General features: G+C 42.0%; 1 protein-coding gene across 3 annotated transcripts in view; it reads right to left on the minus strand.

The window, feature by feature from the left end:
* Positions 1–361: 361 nt before the first annotated feature.
* Positions 362–18,889, minus strand: part of RIOX1 (ribosomal oxygenase 1) — a 43,524-nt gene continuing 24,996 nt past the window's right edge. For 2 of the 3 annotated variants that reach the window (XM_088477413.1, XM_088477414.1), the window contains exons 6-15: positions 18,214–18,320; positions 17,609–17,716; positions 17,231–17,265; positions 16,300–16,478; positions 14,779–14,883; positions 8,577–8,718; positions 7,901–8,021; positions 6,141–6,240; positions 5,209–5,295; positions 362–1,155 (exon numbers count right to left, since the gene is read on the minus strand). In XM_088477413.1, coding sequence (XP_088333539.1) covers positions 1,066–1,155; positions 5,209–5,295; positions 6,141–6,240; positions 7,901–8,021; positions 8,577–8,718; positions 14,779–14,883; positions 16,300–16,478; positions 17,231–17,265; positions 17,609–17,716; positions 18,214–18,320 — 1,074 coding nt within the window. In that variant the 3' untranslated portion in view covers positions 362–1,065. The remainder of the gene's footprint in view (positions 1,156–5,208; positions 5,296–6,140; positions 6,241–7,900; positions 8,022–8,576; positions 8,719–14,778; positions 14,884–16,299; positions 16,479–17,230; positions 17,266–17,608; positions 17,717–18,213; positions 18,321–18,889) is intronic. The other variant, XM_088477415.1, reaches the window with a different exon arrangement.

The following is an 18,889-nucleotide window of genomic DNA, read 5'->3' on the forward strand; positions in this document are numbered from 1 at the left end:
TGAACTAACTCATTTAACAGGTTTTAAGTTAGGATAACCAGAATAAAAAAAGTTTCTTCTTATTTTTTACACTTATGTGCAAAAAGTTATCAGTTATAGTGAGAGGCTGACCGAATATATTTATATGTTTTTGGAGTAGAATTAACCCAATAAACAGACCACTCTTAGGCTATTTTTTTATATATTATTTTTAAGTACCTTTACTTTATTTTCAGAATAGTTCCACCAAAGTACAGGAGAAGTATGTGTGCGTGGATAGCAGTAGTAGAATTATATTGATCTGGCCTACTGAGAGTTGGCCAGGATGAACAGTAGAATTTGAGCCAGTTACACTGGGAGGGTAATAAGAAGTGATGTCATCGATGTTTCTATAAATCATATTTGCCGACTCTCCTAGATTTAAATGTAAACATAACAGCAGTAATGACACTGAGAAATAATCACGAGACAATGGTACTTGAAGTTTGCATACTAGGCATCTCTTGCCAATTATAAGGTCAGCCTGTAAGCCACAGCAGAGAAATATTTTACAAAGATCCCTTTAAACATTTCCAGTATATAAAAGATGCAACAGAAACTTTAAACGTAGAAAAAAACAACAACAAAACACAGTAATTTACTGGCGAATGCTTTGGCACAATTCCTTTCACAGATATTAAACATATTCACATTGGTTAGTCCTTCCATAAAACTCTCCGATTCAGAAATAATGAATACTAATAGACATGTAAATTTCCACCTCCAAAAGATTTGAAGCAGCAGCAAATTCATTCAGATTTCAACATTCTCAACCAGACTTGGGAGTTAGAAAATGTTTTATTATCACTGGTTCACATGGATTTCAGAAGAACAAGGACAATGTCTCTCCTGAACACCAAGTTCTCCGTGTGGAACTAATGACTTAAGAAAGTGACTCAGAGCAATTCTACTCCTGGTACGTTGCTGAGGTTACAAGTGTCTCAAGGCACAAAAAGCCGTGGAAGGGAGCACAAGTTTGGAGTTTTCCTCTTCCCAGCTCTCCGATTCTGGGGGGGGAAACATGTTTTGATTCCCAAATGTTGCTAATCACTCGTGTTCTCCAGATCTTTGTAATGCAGAGCATGGTTTCTTGGTGGTGAGTAGGCCTTTCTCAAAAAGCATATTGGCAACTGCAAGCTGTGCAATGAAGTACAAAATGTGACAGGTTAGATGGGATTGCCCAAAACCAAGAAACATTTTACAATTCAAAAATAACTTCAAGAAAGCATGAAATATTAAGAGAATGTTCCCAGTGTGATACTTTAGTGCTGCATGCAGCTCTTGGCACACACATACTGGGAAGGATAATGCAAACTTGCCAAATGTAAAACTTGATGGAAGCCTATTCAGTAGATATAATAAAAAATACACTACTGTTGGCTAAAATAAAGTTATTTTATTAAAAACTTAACATTTCTTAGCAACGAATGGTTATCCTAATGCAATTAATTTAGAGAGCAAGTTACTCCATCAGCACACAATCATTTAGATTGCTAAGCTATTACCATATCTCATTATCTCATCAATTTTAAGAACTTACCCTTGTTATCTCTATTTCTACGAAGTCCATAGGGTTCCACAGGATACCTTGGGGTATAGACGATGGCAGCAGACATCAGGCACCTCAGAGTTAAGTTTTCAGCCTCCCAGGATGCACTGGGGTCCCTCTCCTATACCCCACCCCCGAGCCAAGGCATCTCAGTTACGTAACAAGTCATAGGCCAGAGGAGGAGAAGAGAGAGAGAGAAGAAAGTCTGGAACACACAAGAATCACATTCTCACCAGTAGGAGACGGAAAAACCGGTGACCAGAACAAAGCCCATCTGCAGAACAGGTGCGCAAGGGCGGGAGTCCTGTGGAACTCTATGGACTTCATAGAAATAGAGATAACAAGGGTAAGTTCTTACCATATCATTTTCTACTTCAGGGTCCATAGGGTATCCACAGGATGGATACCTTGGGGATGTCCCAAAGCAGTATCCTTTAAAGGTGGTGACGCTCCAGTGCAGAAAGAAGAATCCGCCTCTCAGGATGCTTCCTTCGGGCAGCGAAGTTATCAAATGCATAATACCTCACAAAAGAGAAGACCACGTGGCTGCCTTGCAAAGCTGAACAGCAGAGGCACCACGGCGAGCTGCCTATAAAGGACCCACAGAGTAGAAAGAGCTTCAACAGAGGATGGTACAGGAAGGCCCTCATGAATGTAAGCCTCAGAAATTGTGACGCAAATCCATCCAGCCAAAGTTTGCTTAGTGGCAGGCCAAACCTTCTTACGGAAACCATAGAGGACAAACAAGGAATCCGACTTCCGAAATGAATTGGTACGGTCAACATAAATCCTTAGAGCACGTACCACATCCAAGGAGGCCTCACCAGCTGAGAGGTCTGGGGATTTAAAGGCCGGCACTATAATTTCCTCATTAATGTGGAAAACTAGATACCACCTTAGGTAGGAAACCAGGGCGAGAGCGAAGCACCGCCTTGTCCCTATGAAAAATCAGAAAGGGAGGGCGACATATGAGAGCCCCCAAATATGACACCCTTCTGGCCGAAGCAATGGCCAGAAGAAACACAGTCTTAGCTGTAAGCCATTTGAAATCCACTGAGCCCAGTGGTTCAAATGGCGGTCCTTGGAGAGCCCTCAGGAGCACAGCCAAATCCCAAGGAGCCACTGGAGGAACAAAGGGAGGCTGAATGCAAAGTACACCTTGCATAAAGGTGCGGACAATCAGGAAGAGTAGCAATCCTACTCTGAAACCACACTGACAGGGCAGAAACTTGCACCTTCAGGGAAGTAAGGCGAAGACCGTGATCTAAGCCTGCCCTGTAGGAAAGCCAAAACCCTGGATATCCTAAACACATCATAGCCTCTAGGGCAACATCATTCAAAGAAAGTATGCCACACTCTGTGGTAAGTTCTTGCAGAAGCAGGCTTCTGAGCTCTGAGCATGGTGTTAACTACAGAGCTGGAAAAACCCCTTAAGAGGGCTGTCTTAACAGCCACGTCGTCAAAGACAGACGACCCAGGTCCAGGTAATGGCAAGGACCTTGAGACAACAGGTCTGGACGTTGAGGCAACAGCATCAGAGTGTCTATGGAGAGACTCTGAAGATCTGAGTACCAGTGACGTCTGGGCCACACTGGAGCTATCAACATGAGCATGCCTCCTTCTTGCTTGAATTTTCGAATCACTCGAGGAAGAAGGGAGAACGGAGGGAAGAGGTATGCAAACCTGAAGGTCCACTGGACCGACAGAGAGTCTACCAGAAGAGCCTCCGTGTCTTTATCCGATGGGGCAACCCAGTCCATCTGGAGAGGATCAATTTCTGCAGAGGTCTGGAGTAAAAATGGGCGAACATCGACACCATGGAGCCCAGTAACCTCATCGCTGAGTGAACAGACACTCGGCGACTCTAAAGGCAACTGCGTATCTTTGTGACAGAGGAAAAGATCTCTGCATTACAGGCAAAGAGATTTATTGACTTCTCAGACGTCATGTCGTCATCATCATCATCATCATACTGAGCCGTCTTAGACAATAAAGACCGCTTAGAAGGCCGCAATGCTGACTCCCCCTGTAAAACGTCCATTAGGTGCTGTACCGTGTTGGACAATGAATTCACCCATACAGGCTCCTACGAGACCTGGGGGGGCGAAAGCGGGAGACCCTCCGGTACCATCAACTGTCTGGAGAACCCCTGCATGGGTGATGAGATTACCGCCTGCTGCGATAACCCCATCTGGGGAAATGCAGAGGGCGTTGCCAACTGGCCCACAAGGGTTGTAAGGGCATTAGCAAAACAAGCCCAGGCTGGTTCCTGCACCAGAGCAGTGACCGAAATCAGGCATGATATAGTATAACATGCCCTACATAATCCCTCAGCGTTCCCATCTCCCTCCGCTAACTGTACATTGCATGTGGTACATTTTAGCTGAAGAGGATATTCTCGTTCACTCCCAGACATGATGAGTGTAAACGGAGTGTATGTGACTCCCCACCCAGAAAAATAAATACTTTTACTGTGAGGTAATGAACACCCTGCAACACCGCACGGGCTTTAGCAGAGAAAGAACAGGGATAGTAAAATGGCTGACAGTCAGAAGTGAAAGTACAGTCAGACAGCGCTAGCATATAGTCACATACAATGCAGAAATAAATCACCTGCACTACAAGCACTGTGATCAACTACACAGACCAGAGCCTGATAGGAAACCGTGCTGCATACGCTGACCTTATCGGAGAAGAGGTATGCGAGGACCCGGACCGCGATGCCACCTGTATCAAACTCCAGCAGCGTTTGCCACTTCCTTCAAAATGGCTGCCGAGGAGCTGAGAGGAGGTGGGCCCAGGGGAGGAGCGCTGACACAGCCCACCAGACCGCTGTGGAAAGGCACTGTGCAACGGGGGAGGCGCAAGCTGTGAGACAAGGAAGGCGCGCTCCCCTGGCATGCTATTAACCCCTGGGACGCTGGAGCATTTCTACACTGCTTCAGCCCACTGTCCCTGGTGGTCTAGTGGAAAGCGCAGGATCAGTACCTGGCTTCATGCGCAGCCTGTCCTCAGGGAACCCCCTGCCTGAGGACAATAACGACTGTGAATCAGCGGGTATCCTCCGCGGGATCCCGCTGCTTACCTGAACCCCTGTGAATCCGGCCAGAGTCAGGAATATTCCAGGGTCACCGCTAGCTGGGACTCCAGACACCCACCAGGAACCCCGGATCAGTACCGGCGTTCTGGTCCGGCGGGGTGAAGGAGCGACAGCATAGACGTCTTGTGATGACTTATCTTGTGCAGCAAAGCTGCCTTGAAATAACTTCAGGGGCTGTTTAATAGCCCCCCTCTGAAATGGTGATCTGACTCCGAGCAGGGCACCTACGAAAACTGAGATGCCTTGGCTCGGGGGCGGGGTATAGGGGAGGGACCCCAGTGCATCCTGGGAGGCTGAAAACTTAATTCTGAGGTGCCTGATGTCTGCCATCACCTATACGCCAAGGTATCCTGTGGATACCCTATGGACCCTGAAGTAGAAAAATCATAGATCAGGAATAAACTAGGAGTGACTGCATTTTAGTTCCATGCTTCAAATACAGAAAACTCACTTTGTGCAGGTAGCGTGTATTTTGTTCCTAAAAAGAGGATTACAGTAGGCGGGCAATAGCAGCTATATGAGGAAAAGAAGCAATGGCTACCTTATCATCCAGCTCTTCACACGGAAGGTTTCCTACAGTCACATAGGTAGGGTATGAGTGGAGGAGATATTCCACTGCATCCACATGCTGCAATGAAGAGTGAGAGAAAAATATTCCTTTATGGACAGAAGGGAGGAGATCTATTCTATAACTCTATAGTGTTGTACTAAAGGCCTGATTCAGAGACTGTCGCAGTGCCGATGTGTTCGCAAATGGACGATTTATTTACTGCATGTGTATAAGTCACACTGTGGTTATGCCGCAATGGTCCTGAGAGAATTTATTCACAAAAGTAATTGACAGGTAGGGACCGTTTATGGGTGGCAAATGGGGGTGGTGGTTTAGACGCGTGAGACGTGTCACTGCTTGCGGCAGTGATCCCATAAACAATAAAATGGCTCCGATGTCTTACTTCCGATAGCCATTCTGTGCAACCTATGGGTTACTCAGAAGTTCGACGATCGACCGACGTGCGACCGATGGTTGCATCTTACAGCACAAGTGGCGGATCTGAGACAAAGCCTGGCAGCTGCGACATAGGCTTATTTTTGCACATCCGCTGTGTACGGGATCGCAGCTGTGACGGCATTTGCGACTATTTCTGAATCAGGCTCTAAACCATTGCACTGACATGAAGCATATTTAATAAATGCACCAAGCAGTCAAATAAACATATGTCCAGATTATCAGTGTCCGCAGCCGCTCTGATATGGCTTTTCACAAGTCACAACCCTCAGCTAATGAAGAGTTATGGAGGAAATATGCTGTAAACTAGCGCCATCTAGCTGTGGTCTAAACTAGCCACAATTTGCACAAGTGACATCATTAATGTGGTGGAGATTTGCAGATCTGTGTTATCATGTAGCCTATTTAGGTAGCAAAAAATCGGGATGCAAAGCCGGCTATTTACTGAGCAGTATGAATGCTGTTACCTCAGCATCAATATCAATGCTGTTTGGTTCCTCCTTGTGATACACTCTGGAGTTATCGGTCGAGTAATACAACACGCAGGCATCGCCTTCACTACACAACCTGCACATATTAAAGGACACGTTATCAGCAATGGAAAAAGAAAACTAAAGAGTAATATGTACCAAATTTGTCATAAGGAATTATGAGCTAGACATTATAAAGTAAACACTAACATAATGTATCTATGTAACTACTTGTCACCAGACAAATTTACAGATATAACAAAAACATCACTTCTGATAAATGGCAATAATTCTCTGTAGGTTCTACATTCAATAGTGATTGGTGTAAGTCACATTAGCCCCATACTGTTCTTACATCTTATGAACTACGAGCTCTCTAAGCTCATCTCTGGATGGCTGAGGAATATGGAAGATAAAATCAAACAAGTTACAGACTTGTACATGTCTCATTCAGAAACATGAATAGATATGAGGTAAATAGCTTATATAATAGAGAAAATTACTCTTTAAAAGGTAACACAATAAAGCAAGGGAACATCATAACGAAGGCTTTATTCCTGCTCGGTGTACTATAATTCAGCTCAGTGCCCATTTATGTGCCCAGATGCCAAAATCAAATCAGAAAGGTCTCAGAATAAAGATGCCCTAACAGCAACTGTTCCTGCTGCACATTCAGATTATTGAATAATGGTGATTAAATCAACAAGTAAACTAAGAACACTGGTACCGTGTATTCTGGAAGATGGAGACAGACAATAGCTTTTGTTAGAGGCTGATGTTTCCTCTTGTGTCCAGTTCCTTAAGCTTAGTACATTTGAGGCTTAAGTGATCACACCAAGTACACACATTTACAGACCTACTCCCAACAGCCTACTTTATTCTGAACATGGTGTTATTTAAGGAAACATGTAAGCATTTATATCTTTTTTATTGTACCTCTTATCTGTCTAATTTTCCCAGCAGACACACTGATACTGCACATCAGACACACACCCACTTATCACACCTCATTCAAACCTCAGGCACCAATTTATTTCATTTCAAAAATGAAAACTGCAATGTTCCAGTCCAGGCGGAGGGGACTATAGGTTTGGTGAAGACATGTAAAGGAGACAAGGTCACATCATTTAAATGTTTAAGATTATATACAAATAAAAATGTGTTTTATCTATTCACACCCCCCCACTTGTTTCCCTTTCTCTCTCCATCGGCAATTTGTCTTCTAAATGTATTATTCTTCTCTTAATGTGCTTGATATAGTCTGCCAATGACCCCTTAAAGGAAGTTCTTTCCTGTTTTGCCATTGCTTTTCTTGCATTGTTGTGGCTGATTAAAATAAAGAAATACATTTTGTTTGTGAACAAGTGGAGCAAAGATGTAAAAACTCCTGTAGTTATTGTGTATAAACCAGGGGTGCCCAAACATTTTTGAATCTCTGCGCCCTAGAGTATCAGCATATTTTCCATGGTACCCCTGGGCCAAAAGTTTCTTATTGAGAAATTCAGCAAAAATTAAATGAAGTAAATTGTGCTTATATGTCATCCTTAGGTAGTTATGTGGTGGTAATAGGGCTGCGCTTCTTATTGTCCACAGATTTTTTGATTGGCAGCCATTTGCACTGGTTTTGCCTATCACACTGATTAAAAATCATTTTATTTGGTACTGGACCACCAACCCATGGCACCCCTGCAAGTGCCCTGAGGCACCCAGTTTGGGAAGCACTGGTATAAAACAGCAAGTCTCCAGCGCACACTGACCTTGCAACCCCACCTCTCAGAAACCTTATCTTAGAGTCTTTTTCTAGATGCACGACACAATCTGACACATGTCCGTTCTCCAATGTCACTGCAGCTCCATATACACTGTGATCTCTCTCAGCTGGAAGACACAATAGAATCGATTAAAAACTCATCAACTTGAATATACAAACCCTAACAAGGTTATAATTCCACACACTGTGCGCTATACAATAGCCTACGAGATGCAGGAACGGGAGTAATACCGCTGACCTATATTTTGAAAGCAGCAACAACAACAAAACCAACCTGGTTTTGCTTTTTAAATTATTGTTGATTTAAAAAGGACAAGTACTTATGTCTGGCTGCTTGGCTCTGAAGATTTATCAAGTAATTATTTACACAAAGTGCCTAAAAACTTACTTGTGACATCTAACATATGGGAGCCCTTTCTATTAATGTCCATGGATACACATCTTCCCCGGCTACTTATTCATTATAGCTTACTTCTGTTCCCAATTGTAAAGCCCAACAGAATATAACAGTAACAGAATAGTGATAAAACAAGACTGGGTAATAACAGACAGACAAAGGGGTAAGATAACATTGCAGAACATAAAATAACATTTACTTTTATACATAGCAGCAATATCCCACAGCATAGTCCTCACAAAATACACACAGGCCAGGATCATACCGTGTGTCAGTACAGGAGGTAGACAGTCATGTAGGAATGCTTTAGCCTTCTGGTCTACTGCTGCATCAACAGGCGCATACTCTGTCAGCTTCTTCATCAGCGTGTGAACCTTCTCTATGAAGCTATTTCTGCGCGGGTCCAGCTAATAGGGCGCAGAACAAACATTGCGGTATGAACTCAGCAGTAAAAACACTGTAAAGTAACCTGGCGGATGCAATAATGCTGCAATCTAATAGTGTGCAGGGATTCTCAGCCTTTTCACTTAGGAGTAGTAAGAAAACTTACACAGTACCTAATAGAAAAATAAATAGGAGTTTTGCGTTTTCAACAGGTACAGGTATGGCACTACATGTACAAATGCAGAGAAGAAAGGTTTCCGCTTTCCATGGGTAATATGGAAATTATATATATATATATATATATATATATATATATATATATACACACACACACACACACCATTTTTTATAGCATATATGCGGAGATTTAATACTGTCCCTGTGTGGATGCTATATATCCTTATGTGTTTATACTTTGTTACTGAGTTGTCGGAATATTGGTGTCTGTCAAACATCTATTCTATTAGTTCTCACCTAAGTTTGTGTAAGCGAGTCACTATGGTAACAGAGTGGTGATACTCTGTGTATTCATTACACATGACGTATGTACGTCACGTGTTTCCGGCGAGTGGCCTGTTTTGATGAACATGCCATGATGTGTCTGGTCCCGCCCTATCAGACGCTCGCATTGGTCCCTTTGCAGCGTGTTCTCCATTCTGGGTATGTTTGTTTATTTTGTCACGCGGCCGGCTGGACACCTGGAGATCTCAGTGATGCTGCTTCCGTGTGCAATAACTAGCGGACAGCTTGGACCTTTGGCAGCAGGTGAGATCTATGTGTGTTTGTCTGATTTGGTGCCACTTCCCCTATTTAAACAGAATGTTTTAGCATTCGGTTTGTGCTCATGATGAAGGTGGTCGTACCACCGAAATGGCCGTCGGGCATTTGACTGTCGATTTTGCATATGGTCACCAGGCATAGTTATGTATGATTGGAAATTATCTGCAGTGCAGTTGTGACATACGTTATATGGCTACCCGACATAACATGGCTGTACAATAATACAATTTGTTTTTTTGCTATACTAAGTTTATGGTGTGCTGGCTTCGTTTTTGATCTCCTTGGGGATTGTTTCATGGACATGTACAGTGCCTTGCAAAAGTATTCAACCCCTAGGCTTTTTACCTTTTTTTGTTACATTACAACTTGTAATTTATTTATTAATTTATTTAATCTGAATTTTATGTGATGGATCTGCACAAAAATAGTCTAATTTGGTGGTGAAATGAGAAAAATATTTATAAAAAGAATCTTTATAAATAAAATTCTGAAAATTGGCATGTGCATATGTAATCACCCCTTTTGCTATGAAGCCCCTCAAAAGTTCTGGTGCAACCAATTACCTTCAGAAGTCACATAATTAGTGAAATGAAGTCCACCTGTGTGAAATCTAAGTGTCACATAATCTGTCAGTATGAACACACCTTTTCTGAAAGCCACCAGAGGATGCAACACCACTAAGCAAGATGCATCACACCATGAAGACCAAGGATCTCTCCAAACAAGTCAGGAACAAAGTTGTTGAGAAGTACAAATCTGGGTTGGGTTATAAAAAAATATCCAAATCTTTGATGATCCCTTGGAGCACCATCATCAAATCCATCATCATCAAATCGAAAGAACATGGTACCACAACAAACCTGCCAAAAGAGGGCCGCCCACTAAAACTCACAGACCGGGCAAGTAGAGCATTAATCAGAGAGGCAGCACAGAGACCAAAGGTAACCCTGCAGAAGCTGCAGAGTTCCACAGCAGATACTGGTGTATCTGTGCATGTGACCACAATAAGCCGTACACTCCATAGAGCAGGGCTTTATGGAAGAGTGGCCAGAAAAAAGCCATTACTTAGTGATAAAAATAAGAAGACACGATATGAGTTTGCCAAAAGGCATGTGGGCGACTCCCCAAATGTATGGAGGAAGGTGCTCTGGTCAGATGAGACTAAAATTGAACTTTTCGTAAACCAAGGAAAATGCTATGTCTGGCGCAAACCCAACACATCCCATCACCCCAAGAACACCATCCCCACAGTGAAACTTGGTGGTGGCAGCATCATGCTGTGGGGATGTTTTTCAGCAGCAGGGACTGGGAAACTGATTAGTCGAGGGAAAGATGGATGGTGCTAAATACAGGGATATTCTTGAGAAAAACCTGTTTCAGTCTGCCTGTGAAATGAGACTGGGATGGAGGTTCACCATCCAGCAGGACAATGACCCGAAGCATACTGCTAAAGCAACACTCGAGTGGTTTAAGGGGAAACATTTAAATGTGTTGGAATGGCCTAGTCAAAGCCCAGATCTCAATCCAATTGAGAAGCTGTGGTCAGACTTGTTCACAAGCGGAAACCATCCAACATGAAGGAGCTGGAGCAGTTTTGCCTTGAGGAATGGACAAAAATCCCAGGGGCAAGATGTGGCAAGCTTATATAAAAAGAGTCTTGCAGCTGTAATTACCGCAAAGGTGGCTCGACAAAGTACTGACTTTAGGGGGCTAAATAGTTATGCAAGCTGAAGTTTTCTGTTATGTTGTCCAAAATGTTGTTTGATTCACAATATAAAAAAAATACAACTTCACAGTTGTATGCATGTTCTGTGAATGAAATGATGCACACCTTCACACAATACATTTTAATTCCAGGTCGTGAGGCAACAAAACATGAAAAATGCAAAGGGGGATAAATACTTTTGCAAGACACTGTATATTACATTATGTGGCTTTAGCACCCACCTAAGTTAACTAAGTGTGTGCGGTTCTGTTCCTGCGCATATATATATATATATATACACACACATATACACATACACACACACACATACACAGGAAATTCAAAAGAATCATACACTTATGTCTGAAATGTAATGTTCACAGTCCCACATGTCCGTTTGGAATCGCTTCCAAGCGTGCAGCTACCTTAATACAAGGCTCCACCCAGCCTAAAGAGTAGTATTCTAGGAGAGAGAAACATGGAGCGCACAATTGTAAAAGTGTGTTACATTTTATGTAATAAAAAGCATATAATTACGTACATTCAAGTAAAGAACAAACTGTCATTACCACAATACCCCCTCCCTTATCTGCACTCAATCACAATTTGATGATTATGTTCTAATTGAATAATTGCTTCCACTCTTTCTTAAATAAATTTACCTCTCTCATTTATTTGATTACAGAGAACGTCAAGATCTTTTTTTGACTAATTCTGCAAATGTTTCAATGTAATTACCTCCATTCAATCGGACAGAATCTGGATTTATTTTTCAGCCCAGTTTGATTCACTACATACTTTTCAATTCTTTGTAAAGGACCTCGTTTTAAGAAGAGCCTTTTAATAGTTACAGTTCTAATATATCCATTTGTATCTAAAAATAATGAAAAACTATAAAGGTGTTTTGCTAGGCGCAAATGATTATCCCTTCTGCAATAATTTTGTTTCATCTTTCGTTAATTGAGTTGGATAAATTATAAATGTCTTTATTTATCTGTAATTGAGTCTCATTACTTTGTTTCCCCTTTCCTGCTCTCTTCGATCGTTTTGTTTTCTGTCTCTTGTTATATTTGGGCTTTGCACACAATTCTCCTCCCCTATTTTGTTCCAGTTTGTCTGATTTGATCAGTTGGATAAAAACGGATGAGTTTTTTTTTTCTATTCTAATTACTTGGTGTTTCTAACAATTGATATCTATTATTAGGTGGATGGAGGCTCCATCACGTATCCAGCGTGGTTCCGGAATTGAGAGCGGCAGTCCCAGGCACAGCGTTTGAGACGAGCGGTATTTGCCAGGAGTGAGGCTGCCGTTTATAGCTTTCATTAGCGGACGGTTCCCAGGAATACGCTCTGGTCCGGATTACTGGTGACAGATCCCGGGACATAGAGCAGGCTGGGCTACACAGATTGTTCTTTACTTGAATGTATGGAATTGTATGCTTTTTATTACATAAAATTGATCACACTTTTACAATCATGTGCTCCTTGTTTTTTTTTCCTCCTAGAATATATACATATACGCACATGTAGACACTTGCATGAACATACCCCTACTATTGACTCCTCTTGGTCCTCTATCTTTACAATATGCTGTATTACCTTAATGAAGGGGTGGGCAATAAGCAGCCCTCAAGCTGTTGCTATACTACAAATCCCAGCATGCCTTGCAACAGTTTTAGCATGACCAAATTGCAAAACTGTGGCAGGGCATGCTGGGATATGTAGTTGTACAACAGCTGGGGGCCGTTTATTGCCCACCCCTACCTTAATGGATGGCACTGCAAGATTTTGTGGAAGACAGTAATAATAATAGAAGAAACAGACTAAGAAGCAATGAGAAATCCATACTATGTACGGGAAGCCTGGCTTCTCTGCATCATTTGTTTTAGTAACAGGAGTGATAACTGATTAACGAAAGGGAAATGAACAGCCATGTGCCAGGCATGGGAGCCTTTTATATCAGACTGGTCACATAGTCCTATATATATATATATATATATATATATATATATATATATATATATATATATATATATATATATATATCATTATTTCCTTCATCCCACAGAGCCATATGCTGCCATGTCTTCTGCAGTCCATACAAACAGCAAGAACACAACAACTCCTACATGGGGCACACGGCCTGTACCCCTAACATGGGGCACACGGCCTGTACCCCTAACATGGGGCACACGGCCTGTACCCCTAACATGGGGCACACGGCCTGTACCCCTACATGGGGCACACGTTCTGTACCCCTACATGGGGCACACGTTCTGTACCCCTACATGGGGCACACGTTCTGTACCCCTACATGGGGCACACGTTCTGTACCCCTACATGGGGCACTCGTTCTGTACCCCTACATGGGGCACACGTTCTGTAGCCCTACATGGGGCACACGTTCTGTACACCTATATGGTGTAATGATTAATTGTTTGAAATGTTACTTTGCTTTCTTACATCCTTAAAATAAATAAATACGGTGTGTGAATTACCTTTTCTTACATTTTTTTTTTTATTATGCTGTATTATAAAATGTTATTACAAAATGGAAATATCCAATACAATGTATATTGTTATATCCAGTAATAGAAAAAAAAATCTAAAAATGATCCTCAGACGTGTTTAGAATAAAAAGCATAAATTGCATTTGCCGAGTATGTCCCCGGTCACAGGTTCACAGATAGTAGTTATGTTAAATAACTATAAACAATGACATTTGTTGTCCCCTAGACTTGAATCACTAATATTCACAAATGCTTATGCGAACAAACAAGATTTGCAAAAATAAATAAATAAAGGACATTCAAGGTGTATAATCTCCAAAATAAACAATCTAAAATCAATCATGTGTGCAAATACATATACTCGTACCTACTGTAATAGTTCTTCTGCATTTCTAGTTAGCAGACAACAGATACCATTTTCCCCGGGAAGAGCACGTTATGCTACCTCCCTGGTTAGCTTCCTCCCCATAGCAGGAAAGCTGAGAGGTGTAGAGGAAGGAGGCACAGGAGTGAGCTAAGCAGTCTGACAGATCTATAGTGATGTCACCTCACTCCCAGCCCGGCTCTCTTTATATCTCCCCGCTCTCTCTGGAGGAAGCTTGCCTGGGAGAGAGCACAGTGCAGAAACAGAACCATCATTAAATTCCTCTCTCCAAAGCAAACAGGGGTGAAGTAGGAAGCCTTTTTCTGGTGATAACTACATAAGTACAAAGCACACAAAACACCACCTGTGCACACGTGACAGGTTTTGTGTAACAGAAGTTTCAGTGTAAGTCTCTGGAAGAAGAATGAATACAAATAAAGCTGCACTAGGGCTTTATGGCACCAGCAGTACAAATCATTGTTCGTGCTCCTGTTACCTGTGGCTTTCAATTTCCTCTTAACTCCAGGCAGCCACAGAGGCTCAGCCTGAAATTGCTGGATGCTTTGTGCCTGCCCTCATAGGCGCTATAAACGTGTCTGAATCCCAGAGACTATTAGAAAGGAAATATTTCAACAAGGATAATAGTACAAAATTGGTTAAACCTCCGCCATGATTACAGGGCTCAGAGTCTGCAGGCACAAAGGTAAATACACAATGTAATTACCAAGTCTGCATTCTGTACTCCCATGTACTCCAGGTAATCCAAAGGAAGCCCATTCCGATACTCCACGTTCTCCTCCGCAGCAATCTGTAGGGCTGCTGGGAGCAGCTGGGGACAGGGAGAGAGATCCCAAAGTGTACAGGTCAGTAATGTAGGGAAATGGTCACTGCAGTGTATGTGGGTATGATCAGATGTACAGTATGTACCACAGATGTTCATTGTAACTCACTGAATAGTTTATAACAGGATAAAACATATCTACCCAATAACACTGCTTAACCGATGTTAGATCTAAAGCCTATATGACAGTCAGTAAGCGCATTAGAAAATGGAGGGTCTCCACTATATACAGTATGCTTACTGGGAGAGGAAGTGGGTACTAACAGAGATCCACATGAATTAGCATGGGAATGGGATCTGGGACACACCATGGATAGTGAGACCGGACAGAAATCTGGTACAATGCTGCTTCTAGTTCTATATGTGACAAAATGAAAGAAAACATTTATAAATTATTATATCAGTTGTACTATGCACCTTCTCGATTAAAAGCAATGTTTCCCGACGCCTCGTATAGGTGCTGGAGGAAACGTCAGAATGAGGGCACCTGGTTTTGTCCAAAGCTGACAGTCACCTGGAAGGTGGTTATCAATCTCCTCTCGCCCCAATTTGACGCTACTATTCCTTTTGATCTTAAATATTTCCTTCTTCCCTTGAATCTTCCCACCCTCTCCCGGCATCAAAATAAACTGCTTCGGCACATTGTATCTGCCATGACCTGTCATATAGCAACCGACTGGAAAAATCCCATACCATCATCTATGCAGGCAATCCTATTTGGTACGAGTATATAATGGAATATATGACTGCTATAATACGTCATTCCTCAAAGTCCTTTGACAAAATATGGTTCCCTGTGCGGATTTACCAAAATATCTCTTCCCCATTTAATCCGGTTTAATTTCTACTTATAGGCTTTGTGATTAGAGGTCACCACCCACTTCTATGTACTTACTGCCCCCTCTTTCTTTGGTCCTGTTTTTTCCTTTTCATTTCCCTTCCTTCTCTCTTTTCTCTACTTTTTCCCCCAGACGGCTAGCCACACCATCGCTGTGAGATTATTTTCTTGCGCTTATATTTTTCTTAAAAATAAATCACTGTGCTTTTGTTTGATATACTCTAGATTTTACACTATTTAAATATTATGAGATTTATTTTTATCTGATGTATTTTTATTGTGATTCGCTCAATAAGATGTGTTTAAACAAAGAAAAAAAAGGAAATGGAGGGTCTCTCAAGTCCTAATCTACTCTCATACCAACTAAAAGTAGAATTATAGGGCCCATAACTGGTAGTCCCTGTGGTTCTGGCATTTAGGAGTCAGTGGGAGTAAGTATCTCCTAGCCATCAAGAGTCCAGACTATGGAATGCCTGGTATATACCTAAATTATAAGCTAAAGCCATGCAAAACTCATCTCTCAATACAGACCATATTGGTCAGTGAAAGAGGAAGTTAGTTCTCACCTTGTCCAGTATGTCTGCCCAGCAATTCCGCTGAAAGGAGGAGACGGTTATGTGAAGGGAGTGCACATCAGGTAGGCAGTCTCCCTGGTGAATAAACCCCCTAGGAAAATACAGAAGGTCTCCTGCTTCCAATATGGTTTCCAAAATTGGTTCCCCAATGTTGTGGTCATTGAAATTCGCTGTCAAAACAAAATAAAGTTTACCAAGTTTATGGCTGAAAAGTCGTCCAATCATTTGGTGATTATATGGTTATTACACTACTAGGTGCACTTTTCCCTGCTAGGGCAACTTGTCAGGCAAGTTGAAGAAAACTTCATACTAATATGTACAAATGTAAACTTTCAAAAGCCCAGGTTTATATATAGACATTTAAAAGAATAAGTTCACTAGCTAGTGGAAGCAGGATCATGAGGAGTACAGGTCAATCCATGTACTTTATGCGAATGCCAGTATCTGTTCAACTAATGTGGGGGATCGTCCGTGTGCAAGCTGAAACCAGCGCCGCCTATTGATTTGGTCTTGGCAGCCGCAGCCGTCATTATTAGTATCTGCACGTGCACCAGCTTCATGCTAGGTGCAATAGATCTGTCAGAAACAGACTTCTCTTTCCCGCACGCAGGACTCCGAAACATACAGAGCTTTGATCCACGTCCACAGCACTCCCAGGAGCCAGGGTAGTTTAGTGCAATCACTTTGTCAAAGCCTAGTTCCTGCCCGAAATGCCCTATTTCATGGAAAGACAGATGCATCCAATGTAATAGGAATACGACAGGCATTTGCAAAAATGAGTAAAGTCGCTTCTGCAAATGCAAAAACTCGCCGTTTGCATCCGTGAAGAGAGATCCATGCGACGGAGAGAGTCCCAATGACTCACTCTGTACGAAGACAACCGCCACATATCATATATCCCGCAGGACGGGCTGGTCCTTACCACTTGAGAACTGAGGGAGAATTTCTGATTTATTCCTGTAAGAGAGAGACAAGAGTGTTAAAAACATTCAATCCCAATCTCTACTAACAAAATATCAAAGTTCTGATGGATGCAGCTTATTTGCCATGTATACAAGATGTTAACCAGTTAACACATATTAACCCAGTAAGATGGTTAATGTTAATCATCTTCTACACTCATTGTTCACCCAATAAATAAGCCCTGCACACTTGGTTATAATGACTTATTCAGAAAGTGGTCAGCGACTACCAGTCATGGCAAAGCAAGGGTACATATGAGGAATCAGGTAATATGGGGATTTCTATTTTCTTGGCAACACTGCTCCAGTAAATGTGTGTTCCGCAGGAGAACACTAACCTAGGATTGTAGACCCTCCAGTGTTTTTTGCCTTCCAGCTGAATCACAAAAGCCTCAATGTCATCATAGTGTGGTGCAAATCCCTGAGTGCCAGGAGGAGTCAGATACCTGTGGAAACATTGGGCAGCAAAAACATTAGGCGGAAATTCAGTTTATATATCTAAAATAAGTTTCAGAGGCTGTGACAACTAATACTTCTATTATGCTCACCCAGAGTATCATGGGAGTTGAAGGTGAGCAAGGGAAAAGTAACAGCGCTTGCTTATTAATGAGAAGTTGCAGGTACCGGCACTCAATGGGTTGTACAGCAGAGTGGTCCATCACTCAGTTGTAGTGTGCATACTGACAGTGTGATTCTCCCATGATTAACAGAGCATCACTCACATGACTGTCACTAATGGGCACCCAGGGAGTAGGGAGAGATAATAAATGCTGGCCACATGATTTGGAGACAATTTATTTGCATTGTAATTCTAAAGAATAAAACAATTTTCCTGGTAAATCTTTAATGTCAGTGTGCTGCCTTGTAGCAGTGGATTGGCTGCTGCTCCAGTTAACAGGCCATGAGCCATATGGGTCTTCCTCAGAGTAAATTGAATACATACATGTTTGCCCCAACCATGCTTCCAAAAAGCTCCTGTAGGATACACAAGACATTCCATACAGTCACGGAGAAGGCCTGTGGGTTCAGTAACCTCAGTGAACATCCGTTCTGTAAGTACAGAAAAAACATTCAGCAATTTTCAACAATATAATAAAATGTTAAAGTCACACTAAGGGTCATAGATTTACATCTATTTAAAGACTTTTCCACCGTCAGGTGACTAACTCATTGGCTTGGGCATGCTCTCTTGCAACTTATACTACACACATTGATTTTTCTTTTTAGCTATTTTCTGGGCTATTCTGCCATGTGTTATTATCACCAGGAAATCATCATTTCTGTTGGCCTGAAATATAAGAATAATACTGTTGTATACGATTCAGGAGCCAACATCGGTGTTTTTTAACACACAGGCCGGAAAATACAGATGGTAACCTGAACGATAAAGAAATGCATTTTGCAAAAATTGCAGGAGAACAGGTTAAAGCCAATAAAGTCACAGGAAGGTGGATAATCCGATTAAACTCCATAAAATAATCTGTAGCCGGTACTCCTTCCCCCTCTCCGTACAGCATGGAGGACTATTTTATGAAGGAATGTGCACCTATGTAAAATGAGACGAAAAATATGTGGACGTTTTAAAAGTTACCATAAATATAGATCTGGTAAGTCCCAGT

The sequence above is a fragment of the Taudactylus pleione genome, unplaced genomic scaffold (genome assembly GCF_031769625.1).
Source record: "Taudactylus pleione unplaced genomic scaffold, aTauple2 ptg000201l, whole genome shotgun sequence".
In the NCBI taxonomy this organism is placed as follows: Eukaryota; Metazoa; Chordata; class Amphibia; order Anura; family Myobatrachidae; genus Taudactylus; species Taudactylus pleione.